At 42.2% G+C, this 24572-nt stretch overlaps 1 protein-coding gene across 2 annotated transcripts in view; it reads left to right on the top strand.

The window, feature by feature from the left end:
• The window catches only part of LOC149317722 (rho GTPase-activating protein 39-like), a 244710-nt gene that overhangs the window by 149213 nt on the left and 70925 nt on the right, over positions 1-24572 (top strand). For both annotated transcript variants that reach the window (XM_089518076.1, XM_089518075.1), the window contains exon 3: positions 1740-1820. In XM_089518076.1, coding sequence (XP_089374202.1) covers positions 1740-1820 — 81 coding nt within the window. The remainder of the gene's footprint in view (positions 1-1739; positions 1821-24572) is intronic.

Raw genomic sequence — 24572 nt, 5'->3', positions numbered from 1 at the left:
TGCGAGCCATAATTCTAGGGCTCAAAAGCCTTGTTAAAACTAAGCTTCTGTCAACGCTAATTTTTATTGCCACTTTGTTGTTTTTTTTAAAATGAACATTTCGATCCTATTAGGACAACTTCTTTCTTTCTCTTTGTTTTGGAAGCATCCCCTAATCTCCCTCATTAATGCAAACGTTTCCTCCGGTGTATCTTTTTTCTCTCTTTGAATTCCAAAACCAGTGCATATTTCAAGCTTTGTAGTCTGTACATTCATGTTCCTCAGTGCTCTCAACGGTGACCCACAGAAAAGTTCCACCTGTGGTCGCATGTGAAAGGAACCACACTCACACAGTTCTTTTAATAGATGGGTTTCTTTTTAAACCACTGGTAAAGCCTGAAACTACATCTTTCACAACGTTGGTCTAACTAAGACTGTTCAGCATCTATACACAGATTGGATGCAAAGAACAGATATGTCTTGGCTGGGGTGAACAAATTGTGGCCTCAGTATCCCAAATGTCCCCATACTCCCTTTAGGAGGTAGGAAGGGCTATGTGGCCACATTTGGTTCCCATTTGTTGATGTTGTTATTACAGTGGGATTTAAGTATCCGCAGATGGCAAGCTCCGTTGTCTCCAATGGTGGCATGTGCACATTGTGCCATTAGAAACAATGGAACGAGGTTCTCCTTTTTTTATATCCTGGGGGGGGGGTCCAGAACAGATCGCCTGCAGATACCAAAGCAGATGCTGTATTATTACGTTTGTGTTATGTTTGTATCCTGCCTTTCTCCCAAAACTGGGACTCAAGATAGTGTACAATTTAAAAAGAACAATACATTTCTGGACACAGTCGAATGTTTGTAGCTCCATATTGCACTGGGATGAGATATTCTAAAGGGGTGCATTTCTTGCTACAGTTCTGCTCAGGCATTAAAAGTTTAAGGTGAAAACTATCAGTCTCACCTACACCCAAACACACTTGATGGGGACATGAGGAAAGGGTTTCTCCATGGCCACTCTCAGGTTTTGGAACCTATTTTGCCTCTTCTCCATTAGTCTTCAGGACCCTAAGACCTTCCTACTTACATATGACTGCTGAATAAATTTTAACTGCTCTTGGTTTTTAAACATTTAGGTTGGAATCCTGTGTGTGATGTAATCCAGGGTAATCTCCCTTTGCACCAGCATAAATCCTTTTTCACTTTCTGTGGAAGTAGGTATCCAACACTGATGGGCCATGAGGCTGTGCCCTGGTGTTGTCACACTATGGTTGCATAGCCAGAAGCTTGGAAACTTAGCAGAATTGCCATGGAATATCACTAGTCGAAATCTAGGCCCCACCATGTCATAAAGAGAAGCTTGCCCTTAGACAGCTGCTTCTCTTCATGTTTAATCTGTTCATGTAGTTTTTATCTGCTCTTCCTTGACTGTGTAAACTTTAATTTTGATTGTGTCAAATTATGTTAGCTGTCTTGGTTGCTTCGTTTGGAAGAAAGAGGGCTCAGATTTATTGACTAAAAGCAGTAAGGTCTCTGAAAGATGCTCTGTTCTTCCGGGCCATAGATTCTGCCTCTTTGGCTAGGCTTAGTTTATGAAATAGGATTTTCAAACCCGAATGCTGCAAAATACAGTGGAAAATGAGAGTACAGTCTTGTCATCAGGGAGTCCAAGTTGCATGTGAGAAGACCCATGCTACTTCCCACCTGCTCTGCTTTAACAGCCTCATTTTTTCCCCTCCCTTGACATTCTTTTGCAGTTCCTCACCTCCTGGAGTTTTTGAGAAAGAATATGAGATCTACCGGGATTACAGCACCGATGGGCAACGGCTCCACTACAGGTAAATTGCTCATTTTCCCTACCATTAAAGAGTTCTAATGTGATAATGCTTATTAAAGTGGAAGGCAGTAAGAAAAGAGGATAACCACATTACAGGTGGGTTGACTCAGTGAAGGAACCCACAGCTGCCCTGAGTTTACAAGACCTGAGCAGGGCAGTGGATGACTGGGATCTTGGAGGTCTCTCATTGACAGGATCTCAAGAAGTCGAAGCTGACCTGATCGCAAATGGGAACAACAACAAATATGAGCCAAAGGCAGGAATCTTTCAGGCTGCCATGTTTAGTTTAAAGTCAGAAAAATCCTGTGTGGGTCAAAGCTTGGGAAAGTTACATTCCAGCTGGGATACTCTGGGAGTAATATTCCACTCCAGAGGGGAAGGAGGGGGGGCTTGGAAAAGTTGTTTTTGGCCATGCCCATTGGGAAATTCTGGGAGATGTAGTCCAAAAATTAACTCTGGGAAGGACTGGGGGACTCTGTTTCATTAAGGAAGTTTAGCACCTGGAACTCAGAATGCATGATGCCCCTGTACAGCACCATACCTTCTAAATGAAGTACAAAACCCACCCATTTTCTCCATATTACTTGGCATTAGGGTTGGGGATGGGGTAGAAACTGAGTGAAGTAAATAAGGGGCAGCCAGCAATGTACAGAGCCAGGTGCTTGGCTCGCAGGAATAACTGCACTGATATCCTCACACAAGCGGCCTCCCACTGTGGTTCGGGGAGCAAAGCTCATCGGAGGCAATAATTATTCCGAGCTCGTTTCAGAGGTTATAAAACTTGCATTTCAAGCAGAAGGCCACCCGGCTGCTGAAATCTCGTCAGCACTATAATCTTGTCACTTGAATTGTACCCAGCTGTTTGCACGGATGCCTGGTGGAACAAACTGTCAATATTTGCTCTCCTTTCTCATTAATAGCTATTTTCTGTCTCCTAAAAAAAAAAAGCAGTCAGGTAGGGAGGGGAGCAGGCTGTCCATGTTCCCTGCATTTGGCGTTGCCATCTTCCTTCCTCCATATAGGACTGGGCAAGAAATGAGAAAGGGGCAATATCTCCAGAAGGAGCGGTTGCAGTGTAATCTGTGGACCACATGTGCCCTTGGACCTCACTTTTGTGGCCCTGATGCCCCCACCAGTCCCACAAAGCCTCCCAACCCCCAAACTTTTTTTAAAATGTGGCATGATTTTCAGGAGCTTTTGCCCCCCGAACCATGCAGAACACCTGAAAACACATGAAAATACATCCATTCCATCACCACATGCACCCCCAAACCCCATACTACCTCCCAGATACCTCTATTTTCCTCTTTAATCCCTCTAAAAATGGCAGCAGGAAGTAATCACTTCCTGCTTCCATTTGGAGAGGGACTGCAAAGGAAAATGGAGGTATTTGGGCTTGTATTTTCCCCTGCCCATCCCCACCCCCCAGTTTTCCACTTCTGACCTAGAGGAATCTCTATGTGTGTGTATATATGTGTGAGACAGAGAAGGAAGGAGGGAGGAACCATGGCAGATATCCAAGCAACTCAACCAGCCAGGCATGGACTGAAGACTCTCTTTGGTCTTTCACAGAAAAGGGTGCTTAGGCAGGTCTGTTTGAAGTTGGAATCTACCCCTCCAAGGTCCAAAATGATGATGTGCTTGGCATCTGTAATCAGACATAAACATCTCCTTCGCCGAGGGTGTTGTCGGAGTCCTGTAATTTCATTCCAGCCACACTGGCCCCACTAGACGCATTCATTTACCTTGGCTGCCTGGCTTGTCAAACTTAATCTCCACTTTGGACAGAAGGATGGGAAACGGAAAAGCTCTTTGTGGAGCAAGAGCTGTTACATTGCCTTTCAAAGGGCTGGTGACTTCTACTTAACTCCATCATCTCAAAAGCTTTCTGACATAATTTGACTCCTCTATCCTTCTCCATCATTGCTGTAGTAGTTGCAAAAGGTGCCACAGGCTGAAGGCAATTGGTAGAAAATGTATTCTGTTCTATTGTATTCTATCCTTTTCTCTTTTCTTTATTAAAATGTTTGAATCTCATCCTATACCAGAAGGTTCTGCCTAGTGGTTTCAGCATTGGCTTAGGAATCTCGGAGACCAAAGTTGAAATCCCCACTCTGCTATGGAAATCCACTGAGTCAGTCACCTTGGGCAAGTCCCACTCTCTCAGCCTTAGAGGAGGACAGTGACAAACCTCCGAATAAATCTTTTGAAGAAAACTCTAGGAGAGGGCCCCTATAAGTTGGCGTTGACTTAAAGACACTAGGAGACTGCATGGTGATGAGAACCACTGTGATGTAGTGGTTTGAGTGCTGGACTAGGACTGTGGGAGACCAGGAAAACTGTAGAATATGGTTGGCATGAGTTGAATTTGAATTTAGGACCCATAGCAACAACAAAAATATCATAAAGAACTCAGGGAAGTATATGAATATAGTTGTCCCTCCTGATTCTTTCCGGACCTCCCTGCAAACCCAGAAAAACACCAATATTTGAGTCCGCATTGGTTACAGTGGCGGTGCATACCCATGTGCACTGCTGTGCGCATGCTTCAGACACGTGCACCATTTTGTCCCTCCCCGCTTGCTGCCTGCAAAGGAGCGAGACCGCGGACTCCCAAGTCCGCAAATGGGGAGGGACGAGAGTAAAATCGTTTTAAACAAGTTAAGTCAATTTTGATATTTTAAAGGAGGAAAATAATTGAAGCATATTTGGCTTAAAAACATATTTAGCAGTGTAACACACAAAACTGGTTTAGAACAGCCTTCCTCCACTTTTTGAGAGGAACCCCTGAAACAGTTTTTGGGTCTCAGGGAACTCCTGCATCAAAGTGATTCTATCTATAGCAGACGGTACACCAGTATGACCAGTAAGTTGTAGATAAACTAACCCAGTAATAGTTGTCAATGCTCTTTTCAGTAGAGGATGGTATTTTTCTGTGCATCTTTTCATTTCAGCTGTTTTACTAGTCTAGTCTTTTTTGTCATTCCCTCTACCCACAAAGGATGTAATGTAAGACGGTAGTAGTAGTAGTAGTAAAGGAAATTTCAGTTTTTTCCAGATTTTTTTAAACCTTATCCAAGGAGACATAAAAGTCTTATCAAATATTTCTATTCTATGAGTTGCGAGTGAGGTATGGAATGTGCAAGAGCATGTTTAAAATTGATAATGACTTTTTAATCAACCTCCCTTTTAAGAACTGGGGAATTAAGATTAGCTTACTTTTCTTGAAATCAATCTCTTTCTTTGCCTTTCATAAATTTTAAAAACTCACAAAGCAAACATAATACATTTCTACATTTCTATTAAATAACTTCATTAAGCCAAAATGGGATTTAATTTTTCTTCTAAAGGTAGATGCAGTAGATTTAATTTAAATAAAGATGGTAAATGGATTTCAATTAATATTTACAACTGGAAAATATATTGACAATGTTAAACAGTAAAACCACTAAAACCACAAGCCAGGGCAGTATGAAAAAAATAGCCTGAGACTCCATTTTATACAGGACTGTCTGCTCTTACTCAGAGCTTGGAAAAGTGCCCATGCTGGCTAGAAGATTCTGGGAGATGTTGTCATCTGTTTCCACTGGTTTACAACTATCATAAGAGCTTGCGGAGAACCTTGTTAGTCCCATATCTTGTTTCCCATAGTAGTTACCAGGTAGCCCTGGAAGGCCCACTAGCAGGACGTGTTCCTCACTCAGTTGCCCTTCCTTCACTTGTATATAGCTCTTAACCATTGATAGCCCCAATAGTAGTTATTGAATACCATGATGGAAGAAAAGTGGGAAATAAATAACTAAATAACAAATAGCCCTGTCCTCCATAAATTTATCTGATACCCTTTTAAAGCGACCCGAGTTGGTGGCCCTCACCAAGACCCCCCCACCCAGTCCAGATACCTCTATTTTCCTCTTTCCAAGACACTACAGAGAAAAACAGAGGAATTTAGACTTGTAGTAGAAGGGTGTAGCCCATGGGTGTGTATGTATCACTTTTTCTTGTGATTTTCAGAATACTGCAGAGGAAAATAGGTATTTTGGAGACCTATGGGGTTCTGGGGTGGGTTTAAGCTGAAAGTATTTTTGCATGTTTTCCTGTGTCTAGGGTGCTTTCTGCATGATTTGGGGGCAAAGGTTGCCAGAAAATTAAGTCAGTTTTTAAAAAAATGTGGGGAGGGGTTGGGGGGCATTTGGGAATGGATGAAGGGCTTCAGGAGCTAGAAAAGTGGGGCCCAGGGCAGCCACGCTTTTGCCCACTCCCAGTCTCAGACCTTTTCTGCCTGGTTTTTAATGGTGTTTAGCCATACACTGATGAGTCCCAAACTGTTTGCATGACATAGGAAGGAAAACTGTGCAGGAAACTCACTCAAAAACTCAGTTTAGTGTCCTCAGGCGCTGTGGGAAAACAAGTTAAATAAATGTTAGGGATTGTTAGGTCAGAGATTGGAAATAAAATGGCAAATGTCATCACACCACTATATAAACATTTTCTGCTGTGACCTTTGCAATGGAGTGTGTCGTCCTTTATTGATCTCAGGGAGGATATTGCAGTACTGGGAATGGCACAGCTCAGGCCATTTGAGAAATTGGAGGGGGAGAATGGAGTACCTTTTGGGCTGAGAAAAATGGCGTAAGACCACGGACCATCATTAGGAAAGGACAGAAGTGACTGAAGAGCAGAGGTTGGCAAAGTTGTAGCCTTAGGGCTATGTCCGTTGTTTTTGAAACCCTCATCCATCCATCATTTTTTAAATAGGAGCTAAGAATCGTCTAATGATGTTACTGCCTCTCCTTCTGCAGCTGCTTTGAGATGTTTGGAGGCTGTGTTAGTGCTAAACCTCTAGGGATAGGACCTACCATCAGGAGAGGCACCATTCAAGTTGGAGCAGCTATGGGGAATGGAAGAAAAACTAAGACTGGATATGCCAATCTCACTGACCTTATTGACCCCCTTCCACACAAACTTTGCAGGTTGAAGATTATAGATCACATGTAGAGAAGGTTGAGAGGTGATATGATAGGCATCATTTAATAGCTGAAGGAGCCTCATGTAGAAGATGGAGCAAGCTTGTTTTCTGTGTGTTCAGGGATTTAGGATATGAACCGGTGGATTCACATTACAAAAGGGATACTCCACCTAAACTTTGAAAAGAATTTACAGATGGGAAAAGCTGTCCAAGGAGAACCAATGTGGTGTAATAGTTTGAGTGTTGGATAGAACTCTAGGAGTCCAGGTTTTGAATCCCTACTTGGTCATGGAAAGCCACTGGATGAGCTTAGACAAGTCACAGTCTTTCACCCTCAGAGGAAGGCAAAAACCCTCTGAACAAATCTTGCCAAGAAAACCTTGTGATAGCTTCACAAGTTGGAAATGACTTTAAGCACACAGCAACAACTGTTCATAAAGACTAGGCAGAACTTATTTATTGTAAGAGCTGTGTACCAATGGACTAGACGTCCTCAAAGGATCATAGACTCACCTTTTTTGGACATATTTAAAGAAAGCTTGTTTTGAAGGGCTTTAATGGTGTATCCCCACATGGCAGGAGGTTGAACTAAATGGCCCTTGAGGTTCTTTCCAGCTCTGTGATTTTTTGAACCATGTAGAGGATGTGAATAAAGAGTTAGTACTATACACTCCCAAGGCACTCCTGGTTAAATTGAGTTTGCGGTATGCACAAAAGGAAATCATAGAATCATAGAATCATAGAGTTGGAAGAGACCCCAAGGGCCATCCAGTCCAACCCCCTGCCATGCAGGAAATCACAATCAAAGCATCCCTGACAGATGGCCATCCAGCCTCCGTTTGAAGACCTCCATGCATCATGCATCATACAGAACAGCTTATTGGGGAATTCATGGATAGCTTTAAAAAAAGGTTGGACAAATTCTTGGGAGGGTAAATCTGCCAGTAAGGTCTGTCAAAAGAGCTAAATGAAGATCCTGTATATCCAAAGGAAGTGTGTCAGTCCCGTAAAGCTTGCATTTAGTTGTGGAACTGCAAAAATAAGGACTCACAATTTAATACAGACATCATGCCCCTTCAAAATGAGACAGGAGGAGCTACCTGGTGGCATTTGCATTCCTGAGATCTGTTTGTGCAACAAGGTGTAATACAAGCAGAGGGCCAAAACATGGAAACACAGAGGCTACAGATATCTCCAAGTAACTGAACCAAACTTCATGCAGCAGGGGAAGGCTGGACTCTGCCCACAACATGTCAACCAAATGGTGATCCTGGGAGGGACAAACAAATCAGATGCCACAAGCTTGTGGGTGAGGGTGGGTAGGAACACGTATTTGGAGCAGAGGGTCCAGGGGTACCTGCCCCATTTTGTAAACCCCTGGATGGATCCTTGCAGGCCACACCTGCCTATTTTATGTCAAAGGTTTGGGAGAAGGGGAAGGCTATTACAGACTTATTTAGAAGTTATTTACAAAACTTTGAAACTGATCATTGTGGCCTGTCCTGGAGGTTTCGATGTATGCACTTTCCATTTTGTAGCTGATTATTTTTCCAGCCCTGGGATGTCCCAGGTTCCGTACTGGGAGTCTTCATGAGCCAGATTTGGCTATTGGCTGCCCAGTTATGACAAAAATGTAATTCCTATGTGGTTGTAGTCATGCACAGTGTGTTAGCTTATTTTTTTCGGTGCACAACTGACTCTAGAAGATTGAAATCTTGGTAATTGTATAGTCCTGTTGGTATATAGTGGCTTCTACTGAATTTATCACGCCCTAGAATTAGATATTATTACTAACTTGAAAGAGAGAAATACCCGTATCGCAAGGCATGTCCTTCCCAGTGTGGATCTTTGTTTTTGTTAGCAGCTGCCCACGCTTTCTCCCTAGGTCATGCAGAGCCCTTTCCAGGATAGGACAAGCAATTAAGAGATTAGATTTCACTATGGTGAGCCCACAAGGACCAGCTGCTTTAGCACATGCTTTGCAACCAGACATAAATCTGTCCACTTCCCACTCAGTTTTATTGGCAACAAAACAGAATGATTACCACTCCCCTAACCCCACTTAAAGGGTGTTTGAAGGCAGAAGGGATAAATTGACATCCCTCCAAGTCAGGAGTTTGGGAGGAAGAGGAGGGGAGTGGCTTGCAGTATTTTGAGTTGCAAGGTCAGGTATGGATGAAGAGGTATCTATTCTTTAAGGCGGTTTTGCTCAGTGGAAAACTCCGTTGTCGTTTTTTTGGTTGCAATGAAGCATTCCTTTTATGTTTTTTTTATTTAATTGTCTGTTAATTTGTAATGTGAACAATCTAATTTATGGTGTAATGTACATTTAAAAAATAAAAAGGAAGAGAAGAAAAAGGGAGAGGAAGGAAAAAGGGGAAAAGGGAACAAAGGACATATAGCTAATTTACAATCCGGCTGTGATCCCCAATCCTGACTGTAATGGGAAAAATAATTATTAATTATTCTACCATTACAGATCTAACTAAATCATGCTATTAAAATTATGAAAAACCATAACCACAAATTATTACATCGTTAGAGTTCATATTGCTCAAAAAATCCATAAATGGTTTCCAGTCTTTCAAGAGGTCTTGCATTGGCTTTGCCTTTAGAGCCCATGTTAATTTTTACTATTTAGGCTAACTGAGTCTTCCGTTGTAGATGCCTCTGTCCATTTCCAAGCTTGAGCAAACAATATTCTTGCTGTTATCATATATCTAAGAAGTAATCTGTACTTACTCCATAATACCCTACAAAAATATTTCTAGTAACAGTATAAAAACTGCCTTTATTTATTTATTTATTTATTTTCCAAACTTTGGTTGGCCAGTGTTTTGGACTTTAGTTCCCAGAATTCTTAACTGTTGGCCAAGCCAGCTGGGGTTTCTGGGATCTGAAGTCCTAAACACCTGGAGGACCAGGGTTTGGGAACCACTGGTAACATATAACTCTTTGGCCAATAACTTTTTGGCTTCTTTTAAGTCTACCCAGTATGAAAAACAGAACCTTCCTTATCTTGACATACCCAACATTGATTTGAAACATTCTGGACCATTTTTGACAATTTATTTGGTGTTAGATACCATCTATACATCATCTTATACAGGTTTTCTTTTTAATCACTGCACAAACTAAATTTTGTATCTTTAGACCACATTTCCTCCATACATCCATATGAACATTATGCCCAAAATGTTGGGCTTACCTTATCATGTATTCTTTTACAGGCTCATCTCCTGTCTCTAGTTTCAGAAGCCATTTATACATATTTTTAAATTTCATGGTCATCATCTTGACACAGCTCTAAATAAAACTCATTTTCTCTCTAACCTCTATAGCTGCATTTCTCTTGTCTTGATTAAATCTGTCCTCAAGTTCCACATAAGCAAAGCAATTAACATCTTTGACATCCATAAGAATACCTCTCTTGATTTAGCAGGGAAGCATTGTCCATGCAGAAGAACAAGGGACATTCTTTTCCCAGACAAGAACGCATATGGTCAATGATACTGTGAATGCATCATTTGAAAAGGAAGGACTTTGATTGTGTCCTGTCAGGTTATTTCCAAAGGTAGTCCTTAAAACAAGGAATTTCAGATAGCAATGATGGTTCTGACAGACTGGTCACCATTCTGATTTCGTACATTCTGATTTTGCATGTTCACATCTGCTCCTAACATCCAACATTATATTCTCTTTTTTAAGAACTATATTTGTACCTAGATTATTTTTCATTATTTTCCTTTTAATTTATAGTTTTAAAAATTATTTTCTTTTTTAAAAAAACAGCAACGGTGGGCAGTGTATGTTTTACAGTGATAGACTTTGGAGAGGGCTTTCACCTTCTCTTGATACAGGTTGAGTCTCCCTTATCTAAAATGCTTGAGATCAGAAGTGTTTTCGATTTTTCGATTTTGGGGGGTATTGTGCAAGCCAGAAGGTTCAAAATGTCTTAACTTACTTATGCAAGGCTCACTTTAACCTAGTTGTTTCATTTCACACGTGAATATTGTTTGTTTTAAACACAAAATATGCTGAAACATGTTGGGCTGCTGCTTTTTTTGTGGGGTTTGGAACTTGTTCATGTTCTTTCCCTGTTATTTCTACCTCTGATATTGAATTTTCAGTGAAAGAACTAATGTCAAGGAACTACTTTGTTAATTGATATACATCTGTATGTAAAGTCGAAGGCTTTCATGGCCAGCATCCATAGTTTTTTGTGGGTTTTTCGGGCTATGTGGCCATGTTCCAGGAACATGGCCGCATAGCCCAAAAAAAACCACAAAAACTATACATCTGTATGTCAGAAGGTAGTGATAGTAATAACTTTCATGTACCACTTCTGATGTGCAGAAATGCTTTTCAGTTTTCACCGTGTATGAGAAGCTCTTTGTGGAGTCATTATATTAAAGGTAGTGGTGGCAGCTATGGCTTTCCATATATTCTTGGGATACAACTGCTTCCCTCCATGACATGAGGATCTGGAGTCCATCAACATCTGGATTGCCACAGGTTCCTTGTCCCTACAATTTGCAGAAGAAAGAAGTAAGGGTGAATGTGTATGATCATGGCCAAGGCCAAGTAAGGGTACATGTGTGTCATCATGCCTTCAATTTCCCTGCTGACTTATGGCAACCCTATCAATTTCACAGGATTTTCTTAGGCAAGGAATACTCAAAAGGTGATTTTGCCATTTCCTTCCTGTGAAATATAGCCTACAGCTTCTGGTATTCATTGGTGGATTCCCATCCAAAAACTAATCAGGGCTGGCCCAGTTTAGCTTCCAAGATCAGACAGGATCTGGTGCCTTTGGGGTAGTTAGGTCCCAAGATCAACAAAGCATCATATATTAATAATTCCCAAAGGCTTTTTTGTGAGTTTTTCGGGCTATTTGGCCATGTTCTGGAAGAATTTATTCCTGACGTTTCGCCTGCATTTGTGGCTGGCATTTTCACAGGGTGGTGGCATTCCCAAAAGCTTGTTGGAATGAAAAGGTCTTAATCTGCCACTTTGCCTTCTCTAGGGAGGCATTTCCAAAGCCTGGGGGCAACCACCAAGAAGACCCTCTTCTGCGTTCCCACTAAATGTTCCTCTGAAAGTGGTGAGGTAGAGAGAAGTGGAGTATCCTCTGAAAATCTTAGGCAGGCTCAGATGGGAAGACACAGCTCTTGAGTTCCTTCCTCTGAAATCTACAAGCACCTGGTATTCTTTGGCGTTCTTCCATCTAAGTACTAACTAAGGCTGACCCTGCTTTAGCTTACAAGATCAGATGGGATGGGATCTGGTACCAACAGGATATTTAAGCTCTTAGCAAGGGAATGACTTGCCAGCAAATCAAGAGATGTCCTGGAATCTGCATTTAGGTTTATGTTAAAACTACATTATCCAAAGACTTAGACAAACCTGGACTAACAAAGGTATCTTGAGCACTGTTCATTTGTCTTAATTAATTATCCTGTCTTTTTCCCAACATGGGATCCAAGTAGCTCAACATCAGATCAAATCATCTTTCCTCCCAGCTGTTTGCCCTTTGTGTTTGCAAGCCTGGGTATGAGGAGAGTTGGGTTTTGTCCTATGTGAAGTCAAAGGCGCTTTATAAATAAAGGTTAATAAAGGCTTTCATGGCCGGCATCCATAGTTTTTTGTGGGTTTTCCGTTCTATGTGGCCTTGTTCTGGAAGAGTTTATTTCTCATGTTTTGTCTGCATCTCATGTTTTGTCTGCATCTTCAAAGAAAAAGATGCATCTTCAGAGAAAAGTCTCTGAAGATGCCAGCCACAGATGCTGGCAAAACGTCAGGAATAAACTGTTCCAGAACACGGCCACATAGCCCAAAAAACCCACAAAAAACTTTGGTTTTGTCCCTTCCTCCTCTTTACTTTCCCCCTGTTTCTTGTTCTTGCTTGACACCAGATCTCCCAGGCTGAATTGGCATTCCCCACCACAGCTTGGCGTCAGCTGCCTGCCTCCAGAGGCCTCTTCATGGTCTGTTGCTTGGCTGTTGAAATGTTTTTTTTTCCTTCCTGCTTGTCAGGACTTGACTTAAGAAAGAAACAAATGAGGGGAGAAGGCTGAAGATGGCTGTCATCTGTCTGCATCTTGCCATCTTGCTCTGTTATGCCACCAGCTCCTGCCTTGCCTTCCAAGCAAGATGAGAGGAGTCAAGAATGGAAGGGCTTGGTTGCACATCTCTTCTAGGATGGAGCTGGGAAGCAGACCTGCAAGAGATTTTTCTTAGGACTTTATCACATAGGGAAGATGGTAAGGTTAACCAAAGGTTAATCTGTGGTCATCCAAGGCATTTCACGTAATTTTGCAAAAGATTTTCAAACGACGTCACACGCAATTGAAACATAATCCAAACGCAGTCATGAGTCATCCCAGGAATAGCTGCATTCGGAAAAATATTGAATTTATAAATCCCTTTCCACTGCAAATTCGCAGTCAATTCACATTTGCGTTAGTTTGAAATGCATCTCTAGTTCGGTCATAAGATCCCTCCAGTTAGAAACAAACTACAATTCCCATTATCCTTTGTTGCGATTTCCCTTCTTGTACTCGCTGGCTACGGAGAGGAAAGCAGCTGTTTTCGGAGGAAAGAGCGAAGGGAGAGGGGAAGTTAAAGATGAGGAACCAGAGTATGCCTCCTGCCTCCTCCTTATTCCTTTCCATCTCTAACTCGGGGGATCCTTGGGTCCAGAACTGTAAAATCTTCCAGATGCGATTCTCTCCTCCCTGTGCACGCGCAAACACACTAATTCGCAATGAAGAAGCCAATGGGTGTGTACTCATGTGGTGAATTCATTTGCACTCACACTGCTTTCTCTTTCAGATGGACGCTATGTTCTTCTCTGTGTATGATAAGCTACTACGTAATTTTGCGCGTTTTCACACTGGCCCCACCTTCTTCTTCTTTTGGGACGGTGATACATTTCTCTGTATGAAAAAGTCCGTAGAATGAGATGGGAAAAGATTGGCCTGGAGGAGGGAATGGGAGCAGGGTGCAGCTTAGCAGGACTGTATGAAAGAGAGGGGAAGACAGAGTTACAGGTCACACTGGAAGCAAAGCAGTATCCTGTTCAGGAACACAGGTGATTTTGATGGAAGCATCCTGCCCTGTAGTATATTGAGGAAAACTGCAACCAGAAGAAAATCTCAAGAGAGCCCTGGTGGTGCAGTGATTAATAATAGTAATAATAATTAGTTTATTTGTATTTCCCGCCTCTCCCTGCTGATCGAACCCGGATTACATCCAATAAAATGAATACAGATACACATACAATTACAATTTACAATCAATAAAATACTAACATTATAATTAAAATTACTTAAGAATCATAGCATAGCATAGATTGCAAATGCTGGTACTGCAAACACAATGTTGTGAATTTGTTCCCAGGGCTCCAAGGTAGACTCAGCATGTAAGGGAAGGGCACACTGTATATATTGTATATACACATGTATAAGTGTGGAAATTTTAGTCAAAAAATTGATCCCAAAAAACTGGATCGACTTATTAATGGGTCAAAAAAGGAACCACTCTTTCTCTGAGTAGAGTGGCAAAAGGAGAGAGTTAGTCTATCCCAAGAGCAACTAAAAGAAGCACCAACCCTTTCTATTCTGTCTATCATGGCTCCACTTCTGACCTTTTTGGATGCCTGGGTTGGAAAAGCATACGCAGTTATGTCTGCCAGAACTCTGTAAGTTCTTTGGCATTGTTTTCCTTAGCTTCGTCCTTTATATCCTTTGTTACATGCTCCTAACTTTTACCCTCATCTTATCCAAAATCAGATCTAAATCCATAATTTGGTACCAAAACCTGCCCTTGACTTATGAATGAGGTCGACTTAAAGTCGAAGTACATATGGTATGTATGTGTGTGTGTACACACACACACAGATTCAGAATCTCTGTGAACACAGTGCACACACTGTAAACACCTTGATCTAAAAAGGGTGCTTTTATTTATTTTTTATGTTTTTAAAGTTGGGGGTCCCATGCTATCCTACTCTAAAGGGGTCTTTAAATATCCAGGTTGAAGGCCGAGGGCAATCTAATTCAAGTCAGAGATGAGCCCGGCTGAGAGCTTCTTTTATGCTGCTGGAGACGAAGGCCAAGTTGTAAACAAATTAATATGGAGGAGCTGTTGGGAGCTGGAGGGCAGCTGCTGCTCTTGAATGCTGATACAGTCATCTCTACCAAGCTGGCAAACAGAGCACAGCATATAGGAGGTGGCTTGTGCCTATATCCCTATATATCTGTATGCAGCATGGGTTAGAGGCAGCAGTGCAAGCCCTGAGCGTTGGAGCGGCTGGAGGCGGCTCAGTTTTCGTGCTGATAGAAGTAGCATCCAATCTTAACTGCTGCCCTACTGGGAAGACTCTACACAGGTAACGTTAAAGGTTCTTGTGATGCAGAAATCCCAGCTACTCTTATGTGCAGCTCCCCCAAAAATCAAGCGGTGAATCGTGAAACTAGGTCAGTTCATTTATCATAACGGCATTCATTTAGACCACACGGCTAGACATAATGCTGAGCAAGAAACGCTTGCAGTACTTCTTAGCAACAAGTACAGTGAACGGTGACTGTCCTCCCCTCCTCTTGGTTTCTCAGATGCATCCCTATGATAGTAATCATGCTCCTTTTTTGATACTGTTGGACTGCAACTCCCATCAGCCCTGGCAAGCATAACCAGTGATGAAGAATGAGGAGAAGCTGCAGTACAGGAACAACTAGAGGGCACCATAATCAGCTCTCTTGCTTTATAGGCTGGTTTCTCCATTTTTGCCATCTCAGAACAGGATCTTGGTGTTAAATTAGGGAATGGTCTGGTGCACACTTCACCATAATAGCAAGACAAGGCATGTCTATTACAGGCACACCTCCATTAGCAAAAGCCGCTAACAGCAAAGCAGCTTTTCACAACGGCTTTTTACACCCACTCAGCCCCTCTTTGGCTTTTCATCTTCTTCCTTTATCTTTATTTTTAGAGCATGGATATTGGAAGGATGGTGAAGGAGGGCTGAAGAAACGTTTGATGCTGGGTTGCAGCAAAAAGTGTGAAATAAACATGGCATTAAATTAAACTTGAGCTGGGAAACAATGAGATCTGCTCTGGAAGTTTCTGCTGTAGCTGTGTGTACCTGCCTACAACAGGCAAGGTAAACAGCAGCTGCATCCAGAATCACTTACTGAGCTTTCTCAAATAGCAAAGCAGAGAGAAAAGGAGAGAGAAGAGCCTCGGCAGCTACTCCCCCAGTATGTTAAAGGAGCATAAATCTTGAAGTTTGGCCACCAGACTGGAAACTATAAGAAACATGGAGGCCAGTGAGAGAAAAAGTCATCCCTGTATACATTTTGGAAGAAAACCCTTCAAGTGGTCTCTAAAAAGTTTAAGATGTTTTTATTTTCTTCTGCAAGGCTTCCCTGACCTGGTTGTTCCATTTCACATCTACATATAAAGGGTTTCCTGAGTGTGGCGGAGTCTCCTTTGGAGGTTTTTAAGCAGAGGGGTGGATTGCCATCTGTTGCGGGTGGTTTGACGGCTGAAAGGGGTTGAACTGAATGGCCCTTGTGGGTTCTTCCAACTCGAAAAGTCTATGACTTTATGAAACAGAGGTTGGATGGCCATCTTTCAGGAAGTGTTTGATTGTGCATCCCTGTGAGGCAGAATGGGGTTAGACTGGATGGTCCTTGAGTCTTTTCCAACTCGGTGATACTATGGAGTTTACCATGCAGAGGCAAATCCCGTGCAGAAACTGGATTTTAACATCTGCGAAACACTCACAAATGCAGGTTGTTTTTCAGATGTTTTGGCAGAAAGAGAAATAACATGAAAATAACCCGAGCGGAAAGCCGACAAAAACCACTCCTTTCTATTTTCGGAATTTCCCAAAGGTAAAAAGGAGCGGGTTTTGTCAGCTTTCTGTTTGGGTTATTTTTTAGTTCTTTCTTTTTCTCACAAATTTTGTTTGAAAAACAACCCGCATTTGGGATTTTTTTCTACTTTCTGTTTGGGTTAACCCCGAACGTCATGTGAAAAACAACCTGCAAAAGCAGGTTGTTTTCACTTTAAATCTAGTTTCTGCACGGGATTTGTCCCGTGTGATAAACTCCATAGATTCTGTAAAATAAATAGTTTGCTAAAACAGGTTGAATAGTTCTGTCCTTCTTTCAGTTAGTTATTAAGGTAGATCAGATATTAGGAAAGATCCCGTCTTCAGCAGAGCAACCCTTGTTCCTTTTTGGATCTTATGCCTTCTGGAACAACCAATCTTTCTTTGTTTTTTCATACCATTGAGTGGGTATTGTAATCTGAGCGCTGCCTGTGGCAGGGTCCTCATTTTGTAAGTCTGAGCAGATGTCGCTGTACCAGACAGCTTGGCTCTAAGCCAGCGGTTCACAATCTTTGCTCCTCCAGGTGTTATGGACTTCAAATCTCAGACACCTCAATTAGCATGACCAATAGTCCAGGATTTTGGAAAATGACATCCAAAATACCTGGAGGACCATAGGTTGAGAACTGCTGCTCTCTGTAAGTGACTTGGTAGTGTGTGCTGGGTGGAGGTTAAAAGCATATGTACCAATTAGATGCCTTTTAAAATAGCAAGGTGTTTAAATGTCCACCATGAAGCTGCATGTTGATGTGAAAAAAGGTAACTTGTTGTGTTGGTTGTTCCAATCCCAGGTTGATTGTAGAATAAAAGTTGTTGATTATTCTGGTGGAACTTTTCAAGTGACTCAATTCCATGGAGTGGAATTCAGACGAGATGTTTCTCGGTGCAGGAGCAGAAGAAGCATTATTTCATTTCATGCATGGCACATGCATCTAAGCATAGCTATCCACACTATTCTCACACCTCCAAATGTGCTGGACTACATGCCCCATAAATTGTGAGGCCAGCACATCTGGAAGGTGTGGGAACGGGGGAAGGTTGTGCTACCATTTATATCTCTCTTCATTATTCTTCACGGTTGTGCTACTTCAGTCATGTCCAATAGAGTTGTAGGTAGCCTATACACATCTGCACGTCTACTCCATCCTTACTTCTTTGACATTTTTCTTCCCATCATAAATACTATTTTTTGAAAATACAAAGCACTCCTTGTCCCCCCCCCCCTGCCCTCTTGCCCACTCCAACAGGGAACAATTAAATTTTGCCTGGAGCCTGGCTTTCTGTTGTGTGTGATCTGGGATTTTTAAGACTCAACTTGGTTCATGTTTCCTAAAAATTCAGTGCCAGCCCTCTTCCTTTCCATGCTGCTGGTTCATGTCAAGAGCACTTTTGCTGGCTCAATGTCACTGTGACTCCCCTTCTTCCTTTCTCTGTGCAGCCACATATGAAATATTCATGCCAGTTGCAAATTCACAATTCAGAGTTGCACTTTCACTGGTTTTGTTGAAGATGTTTGGAACTCTTTAGGGGCATCACAACCTGTGCCTTTCTTATACAGCTTGAGTCTTTTCAAAAGTTCTTGGGACCAGAGATGTTTTAGATTTTGGATTTTTGTGGATTTTGGAATAACTATATTTGCATACATGGACATAATGAAATATCTTGGAGTTGGGACCCAGGTCTAAACAGAAAATTCATGTATGCTTCATATTCACCTTATAGCCTGAAGGTGATATTATACAATATTTTAAATAATTTTGTGCATAAAACAAAGTTTGTGTACACTGAATCATCAGAAAGCAAAAGTGTCACTATCTCAGCCATCTGTGAAAAAAGTTTTGGTTTTTTGAATATTTTGGATTTTGGAATTCCAGATAAGGGAGACTCAACCTGTTGTAGCTCTGGTTTGCTGGCCGATTGCTGGTCAACATGCAGCCTGTTGTTCATTTATCATAGGGCACCTTTAAAATACTGTTTTAATGATGTAGCAGATATGGGCAAGAAAGGATCTATGGGCACACTATGATCAGTGAAGGAGGGAGTACACTGAAAGACAGCATGATTTGAACCTTGGACTACCATTCCAGAGACCAGAGTTTGAATCCTCACTCAGCCATGGAAACTCACTGGGTGACCCTGGGCAAGTCACATTCTCTCAGCCTCAGAGGAAGGACAAAGACAACCCCCCCCCCTTCAACAAATCTTGCCCAGACAATCCTGTGATAGGTTCACCTTAGGATCCCCATAAGTCGGAAATAATTTGAAGGCACACAACAACAATCACAAGGAGTAGACTTGTGTAAGGAGTTGCCTCAAGGATGCTTCAGCTTGGGCAGGGGGTTGATCTAAATGCCATTTGATGGACCTTTTCTATGATTCTGTGGTTTTATATCTTTTCTGTTGTGTCCTGGGCATCCTGTGCTTTTTGCTTCTCACACTGGTATCACTCATGGAACGTTACAATGGTTCTGATTTAGAAACAGGTGTGTAATGTCCTTGCTTTGCCTTGCTTCTCCCGGTTGTAAGGCACATGACAAGGCTCCTCCTGCTGGTCTTGAGCTGTGATGGCAGGCACCTCTGAACTGGAATTGGTACCCAGGATGTGGGTACGAGAGGAAACACAAATTGAACACATGTCATTGCACGGTGGCACTGACGACACAACTGGTAGCACAACTAAGACTAGGACTAATGCCACTTTTTGTTTTTATTTAGATGGTAATGTAAAACAGAAACCCAGGAGTCCTGCAAAACTGGTGTGTGTGTGTGTGTGTGTGTGTGTTAGAGAAAAAGAGAGAGAGAGATGGAAAGGTTTCCGTTTGTGCTCTGTCACGATGAGCGTGCAGGAGCTCCCCTGAGTCATGAGCTGCACATACAGCTCTTGGTAGCTTCCCGTGACAGATGCTGTTCTCCTCGGAGGCAGTTGAATCTAGTCAGGCTGAAAGAGATGCCTATAAGGTCATATCTCTTTTTGAAGATGTGCTGCGTTAACAGCAAAAGTTGTACCACTAATTTTATTTATGGATCATTTCAAAATAAGTTCCTTGCCTTTCTAGGAAGGCTCACCAATAAAAACGTAATGCACAGACATTAAAAACAGAAGTGTCAGCAGTAAAAATGTAAATATCGAAACCATAAAAGCAAGAGGAGGACTAAAACCATGCGAAGGTTCAGCCAGAAAATTGGGGGGGGGGGGGGGATTCAGGGAGGAGATTTTACAAGCCACTTTGGGAGACTTGCTGAGGTTTTGGGGTCTCTGGTTTTCCCCTGGCTGTAACTCAGCCAAGACATTTTAGCAGTGTTAGCTTGGAGCTGAAGGTGGAGGTGGGTGGGTTGTATATGTTCTGTGCTAATGGTAAAGACGAAACCTAAAATGTCAAACTGAAATCTAGTCTAACTTTATTTCATATAGCCTAAAGCCTGGCATCTGTGGCAATTAATGCCACCATACAGGAAATGTAATACTATTTATCTAATAATAATTTTCTCACAATAGCTTGAGGTGTTTTATCTCATTACTGTAAGAGAACATTTGATTTAACAGAACTCTCTTGGGGCAGAATCATAAATAAAGAATTATGTACATCCTGTATAATTGCATCCAACACACTTTTACCCTGTTGTGTTGGGACACATAGCAACACACATTTGCCCTTTGGGATGAGCAGACGGCATGATTTAGGGTCTATGCCCCATAAATACACTGTATAGGGAAGCCCAGCATTTAAAGATAATGCTCCCTGTTGCAGTTGTTTTTAATTTTAGGATGCTGCCAAGAGAATTGTGGGTGATTTTTGACTTCACAGTCTTCCTGGCAGCCAGAGTCCTAGTCTTTCAGAGCACAATTTTCTGTGACAAATAATTTTCCAGTGGTTGAATTACTCTGTGGCCAATGCCCCAATCTTCGTTGCTTGGTAAGATGTGTATGTTCCATTTCACTTACTCCAGACCTGTATCTCAGATAATACAGGTCAGATCTAGCAGGAGTAGATGGTACTTCAAGTTCAACAAATGGTGTCCCTGCAGGAGTCTTTAGATCATCCTTAAAAACATGTTCTCCAGAAACCCACAAAGAAGAGGACGTCATGTGTCCTTGTATATTATAAAGCATTTAAAATAGTTGACATATCTTCCTAGCAGTTGGTGGAATTAATAGTGACTAGGTGAATTTTCCATGATGATCTCACAGAAAAATCTAAAACACTGTCTTTGTTCCAGCATGTGGCTGATGTACATTATTTCTCTATATCAGCTTGCTTTGCAAAATTGTGGTGGCCAAGGGGACTGACCAGACATTTACACATGATATGGATTCTCCTGGATGCAGGGAATGGAGCTAAGCCCTTTTGCCAAATTGTGACATCCCCCCGCCCCAGCCATGTATATTCATCATGTATAATAAAATAATACAATCTTGAAACCTGTTCAATCTTCCTTGCCAGTGAAAGCTCCTCCAGGGCCAAATATTTCACTACACCTGTTTCTTACAACACTGGCCTCAACAAGCAGTTGTAATGGAAGAAGGTGAGGGCGCTTTTGGCAGAGAAGGTCCAGGTGGGAGATCAGTGCTGAGCCCTTCCGCACCTGCTGCATCACCACCTCGCAGGTGTGCTTTTTCCAGCCACTTTTCTCTCAGACCCAAAATTAGCTCTGCCCATCCATGTGAAGGGATCTTGTGGTGGAAAGTGAACCAGCATTTGTGAAGGGGGGGGGGTAATAATTCAGTCCACCCCCTTCTCCACTTGAAACTTGCATCTTGCATATTCCAAGCCGAGGATTTTCAGAGGCAACACTTTGAATGGCTGAGAGAATTTTAAGCCAGAGCAGTAGGCAATTGGTTACTCTAGGACTGTGTTTTGGGGCCAAAACACACTGCAGAAATAACCCAGTTTGAGACCTCTTTAACTGCCCTGGTTCTGTGCTAGGGGATTCTGGGAACTGTCATTTGTGGTGGCATCAGAGCTCTCTGACAAAGAAGGCTAAATGTCTCACAAAACTGCAGCTCCCAAAATTCCCTAGCATTGAGCCAGGGCAGTAAAAGTGGTCTCATACTGGATTATTTCTGCAGTATGTTTTGTCCCTGGTTTTGCTGTAACTTGGGTATCATTCCTACTCCACCACTCCTTTCCTAAAAATAATCTAAAAATAATTTAATACAGCTTCCTCGTCTTTTTCTTCTGGGGACCTTCTTTCCCCCTGTCTTTAAGTCTGTGGAGCTCTCCAGCTCTCCTCAGTGGTACTCTGATTCACAACAGTGCAAAGCTGGAGGCTACCCCCTTTTTCTTGGGGCGTGGGGAGAAAGAACCTCAGCTAGCTCTGCTTTAATCATGTTTACACAGCATCAGATGAAGAGGAGCTGTTTTATATTCCATGGCCGCTGCCAAGGGCTCTCTCTCGCTCTACCTGGCCGCGTGCCTTTGCTGCTGGGGAGCTGCCGTGGTCGATAAAACGCAGATGAGGGGATCTCGCCGGTGAGAGCGGAATTACCATTCGTGAGGCCTGGGAAGGATCAAAATCATTTTGTGCCAAGACGGATTGAGTCCAGACATCCAAGAGCTGGGAACAGTTAAGTGGAGGATTTGGTGGGAGATAAACAAAGCCAGAGAGGAATCCCAGAAAACACACGTCTGAAATAACTTAATTGCCAGCCCCCAAATTGGTGGACCACCTATCATCGTACCCCGGTTATGGACAGGTGTGTAGAAATCAGTTTACATCTGCTCTATGTCTGTTTGTCAAATCTAAATCTGTTCTTCACAATTTCCACATCCTTCTTCAGTATATTTTTTAAAGCCACAAAAATGGGCATTTTCAAACATAACTTTCCCTCATATTTTGCAGGCCTCTTTCTGTAACATGTTTTTTTGCACACAATGTTCTCTAATATACATGTTTGAGGATTTAATGCACTGAAAAATTACCCACTAAGTTTGGGAAAATGTGGCATTCAGTGGAGAGTTGAGTTCAAAGCCTCATCTTAGTTAAGGAAGTGTGAAAAGCCAGTTTGATTAGAAATACAGATGAAATTAAAATTTCAAGGGATCCCTAGTTATAGATGGGTGAAAGAAAAGAGACCCAGAAATTCTTGGGGTTCATTTCAGCTGCCCTTTCCTCTTGCCATGAATAGAAAATTGCTTCTTGGCCTTTTGACTAAGTGGAAGATGATGTTTAAAATTACAGTTACTGGAGTTTGCCATCAGTCGCATATAGGTCTTAAGTTTTCCCATGGTTAGGGATGCTCACTCCTATTTACCCTTTCACTGCCTTGCAGGTAACCTCTTCTTTGATGGTTATGTAAAGGTGAAAAGCAAAGAGATGTGAAAGAGAAGGGGGAGGAAGGTACATTCCAGCATTCTTCATGGTGATGTGTTGTGTATCTTCAAGTAATTTCCAACTTATGGCGACCCTAAAGCGACCCTATCTTGGGGTTTTCTTGGCCGGATTTGTTCAGAGGAGATTTGCCATTGCCTTCCCCTCAAGCTGAGAGAATGTGACTTTCCCAAGGTGACCCTGTGGGTTTCATGGCTGAGCTGAGACTCAAACCCTTGTCTCTGGAGTTGTCATCCGATGCTCAAAACCACTATGCCACGCTGGCTCTGTATGGTGATCTGTAACAACCCCCCTCCCCAATACTTTTGGTTTGTTATTTTTAATGCCTGTTTGTTACTACTTAGCTAGCACTTCTGCGATTTGTTTTCTCAGCAAATAAGCACTTTCTTTGCAAAGTGCACTCTCTGCTTTGCCCAAACACTGCTGATCTCAGAGTATTTCTGTCGGTTTGTTTTGCAGCGATGACGTTCCGATCTACATCAAGCTGCTCTGTGAATTTTCTGCTATTTTTGAGTGGTACAGTTCCTGTGGCCAGAAGCAATATTGAGATGGCTTCCTTTGTTGGTAGCTCTGCAATTTATGAGTTTTTCCTCTTAAATGAAGATGCATACACAAACACACACACACACACGTGCATGTACACACACACACAGCTACTCAGTTTTCCTTTTTCCCTTTAGAGAGATATTAGACATTCTCTCTGATAAGAAAATGGAAGTGTTGTCTCTTGAAAACTAAGGAAAAGCTAGAGAGACCCTGGTTACGTCCAAACTTCAGAGTGAACCACCATGATTTCCCATTTGTATTCCTTTGGACTTGTGGGATTTGTAGTCTCTACTGTGTGAGTGTCAGCATGGTCTAGTGGTTTGAATGTTGGACTAGGACTCCAGGAGGCCAAGGCTGAATGGACACCTGCCTGGTGACCTCAGAGGAGTCCCAATTTCTCAGCTGCAGAGGAAGGCAATGGCAAATCCTCTCTGAACAAATATTGTTAAGAAAATCCCATGATAGGTTCACTTTAGGACCACTATAAGTTGGAAACCACTTCTAGATACACAACAACTACACTCTTTAGTGTATTCAACTACAGCCCTGGAGCTCTCTGGCACAGAATGCTAAGTCTCTCACCAGACTGCAGATTCCAGAGTTCCATAGGACTGAGCCACAGCAGTTAAAGTGGTATCAAAACACTATTATTATGCAGTACAGATGCACTCACTATGAGGCAAAGGAGCAGCAGGAAAGTCCTGGTTTTTACACTGTAGGAATTAGGCTAGTATGTAGAGAGGTCTTGGGGTGCCTGAGACTAACTGAAAGAAAGAAGTTGGAAGCATTAAGTCTATGAAAGCCCATGCTGCCAACTTCTTTCCTTGAGTTACATACTGATTCTGCAGACTAACATGGCTATATCTTGGAATTAAGCTAGGTTGCAGTGCCATTTGAGGGATGGTGTTTTCCTTCTTTGATGTGACCTTCCTTTTATTTCATGCAGAGCGTAGGCTTTTTTGCAGTGCCCTGTCCAATTCTGTACAGGCATGGCGTGATAGCTGTGGCAT

This window comes from Sceloporus occidentalis, unplaced genomic scaffold (assembly GCF_023333645.1).
Source record: "Sceloporus occidentalis isolate IW3139 unplaced genomic scaffold, rSceOcc1.0.p SCAF_3, whole genome shotgun sequence".
NCBI lineage: Eukaryota > Metazoa > Chordata > Lepidosauria > Squamata > Phrynosomatidae > Sceloporus > Sceloporus occidentalis.
This window is presented reverse-complemented; position numbering and strand designations above follow the sequence as displayed.